The 14,053-nt window shown below is 39.1% G+C and overlaps 2 protein-coding genes across 16 annotated transcripts in view; one reads left to right on the top strand and one right to left on the bottom strand.

Moving 5' to 3' along the window:
- The window catches only part of TUT4 (terminal uridylyl transferase 4), a 173,265-nt gene extending 162,497 nt beyond the window's left edge, over positions 1-10,768 (top strand). For 10 of the 14 annotated variants that reach the window (XM_064281965.1, XM_064281968.1, XM_010591275.3 and 7 more), the window contains one exon: positions 712-10,768. In XM_064281965.1, the coding sequence (XP_064138035.1) occupies positions 712-800 (89 nt within the window). In that variant the 3' untranslated portion in view covers positions 801-10,768. Of the gene's footprint in view, positions 1-622 lie in introns of all 14 variants that reach the window. The other 4 variants (XM_010591279.3, XM_010591278.3, XM_010591277.3 and 1 more) reach the window with 1 other exon arrangement.
- Positions 4,262-14,053, bottom strand: part of PRPF38A (pre-mRNA processing factor 38A) — a 25,823-nt gene continuing 16,031 nt past the window's right edge. The window contains exons 5-10 of one of the 2 annotated variants that reach the window (XM_010591280.3): positions 12,751-12,861; positions 8,740-8,840; positions 8,085-8,111; positions 7,879-7,976; positions 7,402-7,450; positions 4,262-6,902 (exon numbers count right to left, since the gene is read on the bottom strand). In XM_010591280.3, coding sequence (XP_010589582.1) covers positions 6,860-6,902; positions 7,402-7,450; positions 7,879-7,976; positions 8,085-8,111; positions 8,740-8,840; positions 12,751-12,861 — 429 coding nt within the window. In that variant the 3' untranslated portion in view covers positions 4,262-6,859. Of the gene's footprint in view, positions 6,903-7,401; positions 7,451-7,878; positions 7,977-8,084; positions 8,112-8,727; positions 8,841-12,750; positions 12,862-14,053 lie in introns of both variants that reach the window. The other variant, XM_003411079.4, reaches the window with a different exon arrangement.

Raw genomic sequence — 14,053 nt, 5'->3', positions numbered from 1 at the left:
TAGCCTACTTGCCTCAAAGGTACTTCAGTGCTAATAGGGACTGTGTCTGGCTGGGAGATCAGTCAACTTAGAGGTTAAAAAAACTAGAGTCAGGGTAACTACAATTAAACTAGGAGTTCAAGAAATTAAAGCTACTCAGGAAATGTTGGCTGAATGAAATGATAACTTTAAACGGAGATTGTTCAGGCCCCTGGTATATAAGTTTTAGGCTTGATACATTTAAGCCTCCCTGAACTATCCATGTACTGCTGGGGCAGCTCTGTATTATAAAGAGCAGTAGAACCTTAACTATGGTTGGTTTCTTCTGAGGAAAGAACTAGGGTTGAGGGAAGTGATTAATGGTCATATAAGCCTTTTTCAGAGGAGAGAGTCTAAAGGTTTTCCCTGGTGGGTTTCTTTCTCTTAATTCCTCCCCTCCATCTCTCTTTTGCCTCTTCTCTCCTTTCTTTCAGTACCCACATCTCCCAGCTCTCCCTGTTCCCCACGAAAATGTTTTGATGTGCTTCATCTCCTCTTACTCTGTAAATAGAGAAAAAGAGAGCTAGCTACAAGTTAATTCTAAGGGGTTGTCAGATAAATAGGCACAAGCCTTTCAGTTTCCTGTCTGTGTTGTATCCAACAGACAGATGTGCCAACCGTCGGTGTAGAGAGCGTTGTCCCCACCCACCAAGAGGAAACGTGTCGGAGTAATGCGAGTCCATTTTCTTTCAGCTGGTCTACCGATGCACAGCAACCAGCCAATCCTGCTGTCTCAAGGGTATCCGTACCTCAGTGTCAGTTACATTCAGCAGAAAAAGTGACATTTAATGGAAAGCAAAACAAATCAGGTCCTGATTCAAAATTTTAACACGTTTAGATAGATTATTTAAATTCTAAGACTGTTTTTAAAGACTGTATTATTTGTATATAAATATGAACTATAGTTTTTACCAGTATCACCAAATTGAGTGATACAAATTTCATCTATTTTATTACCCTATTTTTAAGGGAATTTTATGTTTTGTTTAACCTTGATGAATTGTATAAAGAGAGAATTTTAAAAAGTACATTCTTTATTTTCTATTAGCTGTATTCATACTTCGGTTGCTTCAGACTTTATATATATTGTTCTTAAGAATTAGGAAAGAATTTCATGTGTTTTAAATTTGTCACTTCTATTCTTTACAGAACCTTGTAGTGCCAAAAAACTTTTTAAAAGGTAAAAAAAAAATAAAAATAATAAAAGTACAACACAAATCCAGATTTTCTTCTTCTTTTACATACTTATATACTGAAAATATTCACACTTGAAAGTTGCTTGTCTGTATTTGAAGTAACTCTATTTTAAGGTAATATATTTTTTTGAAAATAATTTGGTTAGTTCATCTGGTTGTTTAGGTGACAGAAATATAACAATTCAGAGATTAGTTTCCTTCTCAGCGGATATAAGTATTCTAAATCACACTTAGAGGCTCAAGGACCTTTTCATGACCTTTATTTTACTGGACTCTAACAAATATATGAGGTAGACAGAAGCAGATAACTTTTCTCCATTTTATCATTGCGAAAACTAAGGAGCAAAACAGTGGAGTGACTTCCAAAGGTAGCACACTTACAGGTGGAAATAGATTTGAAACAAAGGTCTTTTGAAGTAGCGTTTTTAAACATTGAGACTAATGCTAATAGAGTGGAAGGAAGAGAATGTTGTTCGGTGCCGTCAAGTTGGTTCCGACTCATAGTGACCCTGTGTACAACAGAACAAAACACCGCCTGGTTCTATGCTATCCTCACAATCAATTGCTGTTTGAGCCCACTGTTGCAGCCAGTGTGCCAGTCCATCTCGTTGAGGGTCTTCCTCTTTTTCACTGACCCTCTACCAAGCATGATGTCCTTCTCCAGGGACTGGTCCCTCCTGATAACATGTCCAAAGTACATGAGATAAATTCTTGCCATCCTCGCTTGTAATGAGCATTCTGGCAGTACTTCCTCCAAGACACATTTGTTCATTCTTCCATATACTTACTTATTAAGGACCTAATATGTGCCATTTGACTGTGTGGATCATAACAAATTATGGATAACATTGCAAAGGATGGGAATTCCAGAACACTTAATTGTGCTCATGGGGAACCTGTACATAGGTCAAGAGGCAATCGTTCCAACAGAACAAGGGGATACTGCATGGTTTAAAATCAGGAAAGTGTGCATCAGGGTTGTATCCTTTCAACATACTTATTCAATCTGTATGCTGAGCAAATATTCCGAGAAGCTAAGCTATATGAACAACACTGCATCAGGATTAGAGGACGACACATTAACACCCTGTAATATGCATGACCATACCTTGCTTGCTGAAAGTGAAGAGGACTTGAAGCACTTACTGATGAAGATCAAAGACTGCAGCCTTCAGTACGGATTACACCTCAACATAAAGAAAAATCTTCACAGCAGGACCAATAAGCCACATGTTGATAAACGGAGAAAAGATTGCAGTTGTCAAGGATTTCATTTTACTTGGATCCACAATTAACGCCCACGGAAGCAGCAGGCAGAAAATCAGACAACACGTTGCATTGGCCAAATCTGTGGCAAAAGATCTCTTTAAAGCGTTAAAAAACAAAGATGTCACTTTGAGGACTAAAGTGCTCCTGACCCAAGCCATGATATTTTCAGTTGCCTCATATGTATGGGAAAGCTGGACAATGAATAAGGAAGACTGAAGAATTGATGCCTTTGAATTAGGGTGTTGGTGAAGAATACTGAATGTACCACGGACTGCCAGAAGAACGAACAAATCTGTCTTGGAAGAAATACAGCCAGAATGCTCCTTAGAAGGGAGGATGGCAAGACTTCCTCTTACATACACTATGGACATGTTGTCAGGAGAGATCAGTCCCTGGAGAAGGATGTCATACTTTGTAGAAAGGGTCAGCAGAAAAAGGGAAGACCCTTAATGAGATGGATGGACACAGTGGTTTCAACAGTGGGTTCAAGTATAACGATTGTGAGAATGGCACAGGACAGGCGGTGTTCTGTTGCACACAGGGTCGCTATGAGTTGGAACCAAGTGGATGGCACCTAACAACATGATGTGTCAGACTGTATACCCATTCCGAATCCTGTACTACCACCTGGAAAACAAATCTGGTAGGATGCCAACTGGTTACCAATACTGCTTGTATAATCAGTAACTACAGAATTGTTGGAATTTAGACTTCTGCTGTTGTTGGCAGATAACACTTAGGTTATTTTGTCTAATCTGTTAAACAGAGTTGCCAGGAATTTTAGGCTAAATTATACTACAGATGTATTTGGAAATGTACAGAATAAGAAAATGTATTTGAAGGATAGTGATTGTATTTTCTTTGTCCTGCTTCCTGGGATATGTGTTGCTTAGAGTACCTGGGATTCTGCCGTGTTTTCTAACAGAGACAAAGCTTTAAGTCTATTGTGGGAAATTGAGGGTTTTCATTGCCTGAGCCTGAAAAGGCATTTATTAAATGCTACAACTAGGTATATTTACTGTTAGCTTTTATATTAAAGCATTATAACTTCAGCATCCCTTAGGATGCTACTACATTTAAAGTCAGCTTATTTGCTTTCTTAATGAGATACCTGGCCCAGCTTATGCTTTTGTTAAAATACGACTTGGAGCATTCAAGATTTTAAATTTCATGTTTATCATCTCCTTCCAGCTCTTGGAGAAGTAGCAGGTTTGCTATAAAATGTGAGGCCATCTTATTTCCCCATCACACAGACGATTTCTCTGCTTGGGTGCTCACCTAATTTATCCTTTAAATTCAGGATAATTTTTTATAAGATTACTTTGCATATGCTGGGTTTTCTTTCAGGTATTTTCTACATTATTTCTCTAGCTTTTATCACTTTATTCTTTTCCATTTCTTATTTCTTCCTGCCCATCTTCTCTGTGCCTTTGTATTTTGTAGCTTCTGATAAGGCTTTCATTTCTGCAATTTTAAAAATCTTCAAGTTGCACCAGTTTATTTTGTCTTATCTTTTAATCTCTTCTTTAAATCCATGTACTTGAAATTTTTTAACAGCTTATGCTGTCTGCTGTATCTTTTTCTGAGTCTGTACAGAATTTACTTCATATTCCTTTAACTTCTGGGGCCCTGGTGGTGCAGTGGTTAAGAGCTCAGGCTGCTAACCAAAAGGTTGGCAGTTTGAATCCACCAGCCACTCCTTGGAAACCCTGTCAGGCAGTTCTACTCCGTTGTCCTGTAGGGTCGCTATGAGTCAGAATCGACTGGACGGCAATGGGTTTGGTTTGTTTTTTGGGTGGGGGGGGGAGTGGCATTTTATGATCATTCTTTTCTGATTAATGCTTAATTTTAATGAGGTCTAGCTACTGAAGAATAATGGGAAGGGGCTAAGGAAATTATTAATTTGGGTTGTTGTATTGATGCCTTCTCACCAAATCCATTATTCCCTCTGCTTCTGGAACACATTTCCCAGCATCATGCCTCATGGCAAACCTCTTTAAAAAGCGGTGTTTTTCAGACAGTGGGAAATGAAATCAATTTAGTGGTTTGCACCTAATATTAAAAAAACTGAAATTGAATAGGAAATGTCAAGAACGTACTTTGCATAAGGGATAAGAATTACTTCATGAAATTTCAGCACATAATATGCAAAATGTAACTATAATTTATCAAAATGGTTTCTAGAGAGATGTTCAACATGTCCCACCAACTTTTAACCTCTTTGTTCTAATTAGAGAATATGGATGATCTGCTGCCTGCTACAGGTTGGCTATGGTGCCTCAGTTTTGGTCCAGATTTAACCATATGTCTAAAGTGTGCTTTCAGGTTTGTTTTAGGGAGGTTTATTTCTCTATTAAAAATTTTTTGGTGACTTTTTAAATTTTTTATGAAGGTACTGAATGATGACATGTAGTAAATTTGGTTGGACCATGGATCATTCCTCCAGAAGGAATTTCTTTCCACCCAAATCACTTTGATAAATAACTGCTAGTACTCTATTAGACTTAAATAGATATGCTTTTATCTAATTTTTAAAGGTAGTCCCCTATATATATAGCTACATTACAAACATGTAATAGCTCTTATGGACAACCTTTGCCAACTCAGGTAGTATCATGAGGGAATCACAGAAGAATATGAGAGCTCTAATGTGACCCAAAAATTCTGTAATACTGCTGTGAAGGATTTGTGTCTACTAAGTTTCTTCAGCTCAGTAGCAAATAATAGAATGTTTACTCTGTGATCTGATGACTTCCCAAGAAACAATCCGGTGAGGCAGCTGGTCTTAACGTTTCCTGCTGGGACTAGTGTTGAAAGAATAACTTTTTCCTTTTCGAAGGAGATGATAAGTATAAATAGAAGTAACTGATATAGTAAAAATTATACCCTCTTTTGATTATTGATGCTCATGGATACTTCTCAGTGCTTACTTTGCTTAGACCCTTGGCTTGTCTGACCTACTCTCCTACCTTGCTGAATGGTTCATTTCACTTTTCGATTGGTGGCTGCTTTTCCTCCTTAAACCAGTGTTGGTGCTGCCCACAGTTTTGCTGTTCACGCACACTCCCTGGACAATCTCATCGAATTACACACCTTCCACAATTACCTAAAATTTGTCAATTCCATCTTAGATCACTATGCTGAACTCCAGTATGTATTTCCAGCTGTCTGGACTTTATCTAGATATGCCATACTAAAAACTAGCCACCTTTGAGTTGATTCTCACAGCAACCCATGTGTGTCAAGAGTAGAACTGTATTCCAAAGGGTTTTTAATGGCTTTTTTCAGAAACAGATCACCAGTTATTTCTCCTGAGACGCCCCTGGGTAGACTCAAAACTGCCAACCTTTCCGTTAGCAGCCAAGCACATTAATCGTTTGTACCACCCAGGGACTCCAGATTTACCATTGATGTCTCAAATTAAACTTACTAAACCAAATGTATCATTTTCACCACCACCTTTCTTGATTCTGTGTCCCTTCTAAACTTAGTCTCTTCCTGATGTATTTTCTGAAGTTGTGAATCACACCACTGTCCATCTATTTAAGTCAAAACTATGTTAGCATTACACCCTTCCCTCTCTATCAAACCTTTTTCAGTTCTGTTGCCCTAGTATTACTGATTAGGCTTGGATGAAGTCAACACTTGTAGGATAAAAGGTGAGCTCCTTAACCTGGAATTCAAGGCTCGTAGGGAAGAACAATACTGTGCTATATAAAGGATGTTTAGTGTTACTGTTGTGCTGTTCAGTGAAACTGGACTAAGTGATTCAGAAGGAGCCTTACGTTTGATTGCATTTTGCTCCTGCAAAGCTGCTGCTAAATAGTCAGTTTACATGGTCATTACCACTTGCTGCTGTGAGTTAGTTAGGAGTTAATATGTTTTACTGATTTGATCTTTGAATAACAGCAGCAGCACAAATCCCAGGAGTCTCAAAGCAGTTCCATCACAAAGCAAACTAAAGAATAAACTACAGAAAAATGGGAAATAGGTGTGTCAGGTTTAATAACAAAAAAAGGGTCGCCAGATTGCCACATCCTTTCCCTGTCATCCATATACCCCCCCCCAATATTATTCCTATCTTCATAAATCTATCTGGCTACAGTTAAGGCTGGGTGTACATAATAGGTCAAAAGCAGCCCTCAGGAAGCATTATCTCCCAAACATGTGAGTTAGGATTCAAAAAGGACTCTCTTCACAACATCAGCACCTCTTTCCTTTTTTTTTTTTTTAAAAAAAAAAGGGGGGGTGGAAAATCTGGGTAAGAAAAAATTAAAAATATTCTCATAGCTGCCTAGGGAACAAATCTTAATCCTTCCACATAGATACTCTCCTAGCCACAGGAGGCCATCTGGACTAAAATCAAACTGAGTCCATTATTCATTCCCTCTCCGGCTCTTCTTGTGGCTTTTCTTAGACCTGAAATGGTAACACATAGAAATCATTTGATTAAGCAGCTGTTCAAGGAGCTGGGCAAAGACTACAAGACATGATGAGGATGACACTGAATATTCAATAAATACACCCGGTGTTCTTTATGTCTCAGAGCAACCCTGTGCGTCAGGGCATTGCTATCTAAAATTTACCACTGAGGAAATGGCCTCTGAGAGGTTAAAAGTGTACCTAACAGTGTATGGTATATAGAGGTTTCTAAGGAAAGCCTATTGAAAGAAAGTGACTTTCCAAGTTGGGACTTAGACCCTTTGTTCTCTTCTGAAAACAAAGCTCATGCCCTTTCCACCATTCAAAGTTGCAGTCTCATAAGAAAAAAAATTCTCAGGGCTGTAAGACAGTTTTGTCCTGAAATGAAGAAGAATCTTTTAAAACAAAATTTGTATGTTCAACTTGATTGTGATTGGGATTTTAATTTCTAAATTAAGAGTGAAGTTCTTAACATGAAACAGAGGCCATTACATACCTTTCAGGGGACTTTGAGTGGCTCCTGTGTCTGTGACTACGGTGATGACCTGGGGAAGAAAAGTCCATTGGATGAGTGAGATTCTACTCTTGCCCTCATCCACTATCATTCTCACCTACCCCACACTCCCTTCCACTGACTTAGTATTTTCTTGGCCTGCTCTGGGTATACTACCTCTTGTAAGTGAACTGACGATGAGGGAAGTAGTAATGAAACCACTTCATATGCGTGAAGGGCTTTATGGGTATCATGTTGGGTTTTACCATTACTCTGTGGGATTTATTCCTATAATTTCAGATGAAGAAACTGAAGCCCAACATCGTATCAGCAAAGCTAGTAAGGTTCCAAATTCCTAGTTCGGTTCCTTTTCTGCTAGGCAATAATATAGTCAGGCCACACTCACACTGTAGGAAGCTACCGGCTCTTCTTAGGTTTCTTTGTTAAGACAACCAACGGCAAAAGGCCCAAATGCTATACCTGGGGACTTAGAGCGGGATCTGTGCCGTCGATCTCGGGACCTACTGCGGTGACGTCTCGGGCTCTTGCTCCTATGCCTTTCTCGGCGAGGGGAGGGGCTGTGGAAAAGACTGGTCAGACCCCCTGATAATGTGCAATATATACACTACAACAGACAACACACAGCCCCAACCCCTATCTTTCATCACAAATGACTGAAAGCCTACCTCCTCCTTTTGGGAGACCGACTCCGCCTATAGGGAAAGAAACAACAGGAGAGAGAGAGCTTAGTGGATGCACTGGATGTTATAGATTACAAAATGTCCCCAATTCTTCCTTATCTCTGTGTCCATGTCCTTTGCAAGAGAACTTTGTAGCACCCTCCCGCGCTAACTCTGGGATTGGCCATTTGACTTGGTTTCGTCAATGGGATATCTGCAACTGTGATGCAAGTAGATGATGGAAAAACACTAGCATGACTGGGCTTGTTTGCTCTCAAACTCTGCCAGTGCCATGAGAACATACCTATAGGATGAGGAGATGTATGGACAAGAGATGAGTTGCCCCAGACATCCCAGCGAAGGCCATCCTGTATCAGCCAACAGCTGATCGCAAGGCATGTGACTGAACCTAGCTTTACTCAAAAACTGCCCAGCCAAGCTCAGCTGACCATAGACTTATAAGCTAATAAATGGTTATTTTTGTCTGCATTGAGGTTTTTGTGGGTCACTGTTCTGTGATGGTAGATAACTAACCCACTGGGCAAAGAAACACTTTCCATAGGCAGGGCATCTTTCCTTCCCTGAAGGCTAAACTTCTGGGCTACAGTGTGCAAACTCTCCCTGAAGAGGACAATGACTAGGGCCTGACCGTCTAGGAGACCTGCTCCTACTCCTCCTGTAGCGCAGTGTGGGAGAGCGACGTGGCTTGTCCAAGTCTCTGTAGCTTCTCCGGCGGTGATCAGGTGATGGCACTCTCTCCAACTGGAAATGGGAGGGAAAGGTCAGAGATGGGACACAGGCTTGAGAGAGCCATGTAGGAACACCGCTTACACCCATATTCTGTCCCAAAGTCCCCCTCTAAATGACTTTACAACATAGTAATTTAACTACATATGAAAGGATAACTCTAAGGATAGAACTACCCCCAAAAAAAGAAAAAAAAAACTTTCCAATCTAACTGTTCTAGCATTGGTATAGTTATTCTGGAACTGTGTGTGAGTAATGTGGGAGTTATACATGTTATTATGCTCATTTACTTACAGGATTGGATTTCCAACCTGATTATGTGCATCTCCTTAAGTTCCAAAGAACTTAAGAGATGGATGCCAGACTAATAAATATAAACTCACAGTTTTATTTTACCTTAAAAAAAATTTTCCCCCTAGCTCTGCCAGCTGAAAAGGCCTAGAAACACTGACCAACCCCAGTAGCAATGAATGTGGGTACATCTGCAGAACAAAATATTTAACTTTAGTAAAATGGTAAAAGAAATCTAATGTAGGACTTGTGCCATTTGGCTGACCAAATCTTACAGGGATCCTCTCAGTGCAGAACTAAGTCAGGTGGTAGGACATGTGGTGGTCTCACAAGAATTAGGGGAGGTCTTCAGGTATCCACCCACTTCAAGAACAAACCAAACCAACAACAACAAAAAAAAAAACAGAACAGTGAGTGAGTGCCTGTGCAATGAGAAGCTGGGGCAGAGCAGCAAGAATCCAAGAAGGGCTGGGTTTGAACAGAAGTGCCAAGATCTGCAATGCTTTAGGAAAGGAGAGCCTTGTACAAACCTCAAGGCATAGAAGAGGAGCCTAGGGCTCATGTGCTGAACCAAAATTCTCAAAAAAAGCTGAAGAGGTCCCAGTTAGTAGTATCTCTAGGTACTAGCAGAAACAAATTAATCCTTTTTGGAGGAAAACTGCATGAGTCTTCAACTTAGGGCCACAGAAATCTACCAAATTTAAGCAATAAGCTTAAAATAGAAATCATCAAACACATGAGTAGGCAAAACACCATGATTGAGAGTCAGCAGTAGCAAGAAGCAACAGATTTAGATACCTTCAGGATGGACACTGAACTGTAAGAAAATATACTTGTGAAATGTTTAAAGGAATAAAGGACACAATCAAAAAATGACCAACCAATAAGAGACCTTTAGGAAACAACAGATTAAAAAAAAAAAAAGGGAACATCTAAGAGAGAAACACACAATTGGTGACAAACAACTCAAAACAGGTGGATGAAAAAGCAGATGAGACAAAGTGCAAGTGACTTAGAAGACATATGAAGAAATTACTGGCAATGCAGGACAAAGTGACAAGACAGAAAGCACAAAAGAAATAGAAATATGGTGGATAGAATGATCCAGTAAAAAAAAAAGAAAAAACAGTTGCCATTCAGTCAAGTCCAACTCATGGTGACTCCCTGTGTGTCAAGGCAGAACTGTGTTCCATAGGGTTTCTGATGGCTGATTTTTCCAAAAGAGATTGCCAGGCCTTTCTTTTGAGGTACGTCTAGGAGGACTTGAACGTCCAAGCTTTCAATTAACAGCAGCGCGTGTTAATTGTTTGCACCACCCAGGGACTCTGTATAGACTGATAGAACCTTATATACAATCTAAATGGAATCCCTTTAAGAGAGAATAGAGCAATTATAGACAAGGCAATGGCTCTCAATTGTCCAGAGCTAAGGGAAAACATTCAAGATGCAAAATGTATACCAAAACCCAGGCCTAGAGACATTATAGAATTGAAAAACACCCCCCCCCCACAGAAAAATCATAGACCACTTACAAAGAAATAGAATGACAGCAGACTTCTTACAGTGACTGTGGGTGGCAGAAGACTAGTTTTTTTAAGTGCTGTATGTCTATAATTGTATACTCAAAAAAAAAAAAAAAAGCCTTTCAAAAATAAGAATGAAATAGTCATTTATCGATGAATAGAATTTACTAAGGACTTCCAGAAGAAAGAAGATAACAGAAGTATGGGCTGATATTCTGAAGAATTTCTTAATTAAGACACATAAAAATACTAACTTTAAAAGGAACATTGGTAAGTTTGAGTACAATAAAATTAACTTTTTTGTTCATCAAAAGTACTTCCAAAGAGTTAGGCATAGGTATCTGCAACACATCACAAACACAGAGAACTCAGTTGAAAAATGAGCAAAATATATGAGCAGATAGTTCATAGAACAGTAAATAGTTATGGCAAATAACATAAAAAGATGTTCAGCTTCATTAGTGATCAGAATGCAAACGAAAACTAATAGTTCACAGCCAATGAACTCATAAAGATTGACAAAACAAGTGTGGAGAAGGTTTGGAGCAACAGGAACTCTTATTTGCTGCCAGTGGAAACGTAAATCGATACACTCACACTGGGAAACAATCTGACAACATCTCAAGACCTCAAAATTATGTATGTCTACAACTCAACAATCCCAATCACGGGTGTATATAGCTAAGAGAAACTCTTACACGTGTGTACCAAGAGCCAGGAATGTTTTTAATAAAAAGTAGAAGACACAATACCCTTTGATAGAAAAGAATATATTTACACAATTTATTACAAAGTTGTGAAAATGACTGAACTACAGTTTTACCTACAACATAATTGAATACTGGAAACGTACTGGGTGAAAAAAGCAAATCCTAGTCCTAGAAGACTACGCTATGGTGTGATGCCACTTTTATAAAGCTCAAAAACAAAACTTAACATTTTGACAGAGATACATGTGCAGAGACCCTAAACTGCATAACTCCAGAGGGCGCATCCACAGAGATTAGGATGTGAATGGTACGGCCTGATGCGGTGCACTATCTACAGGGCCTCAGGTGCCAGCTCTGCATATGTGACTAAATTACCTCAGAAAAATGACCTCTGAGACAGAGGCAGGAGCAAGAGATAGGGAAGGAACACATAGGTAGATGCAAATTACTGTTAATACTCTAATTCTTGAGTTGCTGGTAGATCCAGAGGTTTTCATTACATTATACTTAATACCTCACATTTTAACTTACAGTCTTTTGACTGTATCAAGTGATATATTTAAAAAGATAATACATTGAAAGAAAAAACTAAATGTATCTAAAGATAGAATACTAGTATTTTTCCATAGAAAAGTGATACGCGGCATTAAACAAAAACAGAGAAGTAAAAAGGAAGATTATTTATAGTCCTAATTATCCAAATATATTCAAGGCTAACATTTCTTGTATTTCCTTCTAGGTTTTTATGCATATATTTTTTACTATAATTTTAATCACAAATGTTTTAGTTCCTGCTTTTTTAACTTCAGCCTTTTCCACATTATCATATTACTTTTCCTAACAGTTTTAATGGCTGCCTAATAGTTTGTTGAGTTGCTAGAATGATTTACCTGTTCTTTAACAGCTGGGCATCTGGATTGTTTTCAGTTTTTCAGCATTGGAACAAATATTGAAAGGACATGACCATGCAGCAGGCATTTTATTTTTCTAAAGGCTTATTATTCTTTAGAGTATGCAGTTATGAAAAGTGTTTTTTCCCCTCAAGTATTTATTTTAATAGCTACTATATAGTAAACAATTATAACGTGCCAATACTCTGCTAAGGGCTGTGTGTATATCATCTCATTTAGTACAACGTCCTAAGAGAAAAGGTATCATTATTACTACTTTACGGCAGAGAAAACTGAGATTAAGTAATTTGCAAAAGATTATACCGCCATAAAATGGTAGAGCTATGAATCCAGATCTATTTGACTCTCAAACTCATAGTCTTAATGACTAAATATTGTTATTTTGATTAAAGAAAGTTAAAAATTAAAGTCTGAAAACCCAAACAAAAAAGTACCATTCCCAGCCCCTACAATACTCCCCTGTCAACCCTTAAGCTCCCCGAGGCCTGACCTTCTCATCTTCCTCTTCCTCCTCTTCACTGGACTCCACGTCATCCATGTCTTCTTCTAGGGCACTAACTCGAGGCTCCAATTGCTCAGCTTCCTCTAGCACATAGCGTTTCTACAGAGAATGCAGTTAGAGTTAGGGGTTTTTGCCATTTCCTCTTAAGTCCTAAAGCCCCAACATTAGTCTTCTGGGACTGATGGAAAACTGTAGTGCAATAGCTGGGGCAAATCCTAAGGATTTTAACATACCTGGCATCTATACACTCTTTCAATTAAACTTCCCTGTGAACAGATAATACAAAGCTAAAGGGCAAATCTTCATTTTCTACTGGCTCTATTCCCTGTGATCTTATACTTTAAGGCCATGGGAATATCAATCAGTACAGGTGCAGCCTAGAACCAAAATTCTGAGCTTTATACACACAGGAAATTGAAGGGCCAATAAGTTCATGGCTGAGACTGTTTTGGCTGGTAGCTCCTCCATAAGAGGCCCAGGCCAGAATCTACTCTAAGAGATCCACTGGGGTTCAGCCCAGTTTGGAGGTTCAAGAATCCTTGGGTCCTACTACAGAGCAGTGCCAACCCTCCACTAGACTTAGGATCCAGAAGCTGTCAGAATTCATGTATTTCAGACTGGCACAGGAAGTAAACAATTCAACTCATCTCCTGTTTCCATTTTCTTCTTGGATGTGGCTTAGCAGTACTTATTAACTGAAGACCTGAGAAGCAAAAGTGAGTTCAAAACTGGAAAAGCGGACTGGCTGGGTCAGAAGATCCCTTACCATTTTCCTTTGCCAAAGACATAATGCTGGATGACGTAGATGGAAAGCCCTATATCATTTGTATACTACTAAGCTCTCTCTCACCCCTCATCAAAATCCTATGATGGATGGGAAAAATGAGACAGAGAGGCCCCTTAGTGAAGTCAGCTGGCAAAGGAAAAGGGCTCTCCAGGATCACCAGTTTGGGATTTGGAACTGAATCAAACAGGGCATCAGAGTCCCTCATGCCCACTGGACTCAGAAGAGACTGATGTCAATGTGTTTAATGAATGAAATTATTCCAGAGTACATCAGAAGCTAAACTGCTGACCTGAAAGTTGCTTAGTAAGAACAGAATCAAAACAAAAGGTAGTCTTATGGGTCACTTCACCCAGAACACATAGAGGTGGACACCACAGCACACCTCTCAGTGATCTAAAAACATTAGTCACAGTCAGATTTCAATTTCTCTCACTTTGGCAAAAAACAAACAAAAAAAACCAAACCCGTTGCTGTCCAGTCAATTACAAATTATGGCAATACCAT

This window comes from Loxodonta africana, chromosome 3 (genome assembly GCF_030014295.1).
Source record: "Loxodonta africana isolate mLoxAfr1 chromosome 3, mLoxAfr1.hap2, whole genome shotgun sequence".
NCBI classification, from domain to species: domain Eukaryota; kingdom Metazoa; phylum Chordata; class Mammalia; order Proboscidea; family Elephantidae; genus Loxodonta; species Loxodonta africana.
Note: the sequence above shows the minus strand (reverse complement) of the source record. Positions and strands in the feature narration are given on the sequence as shown.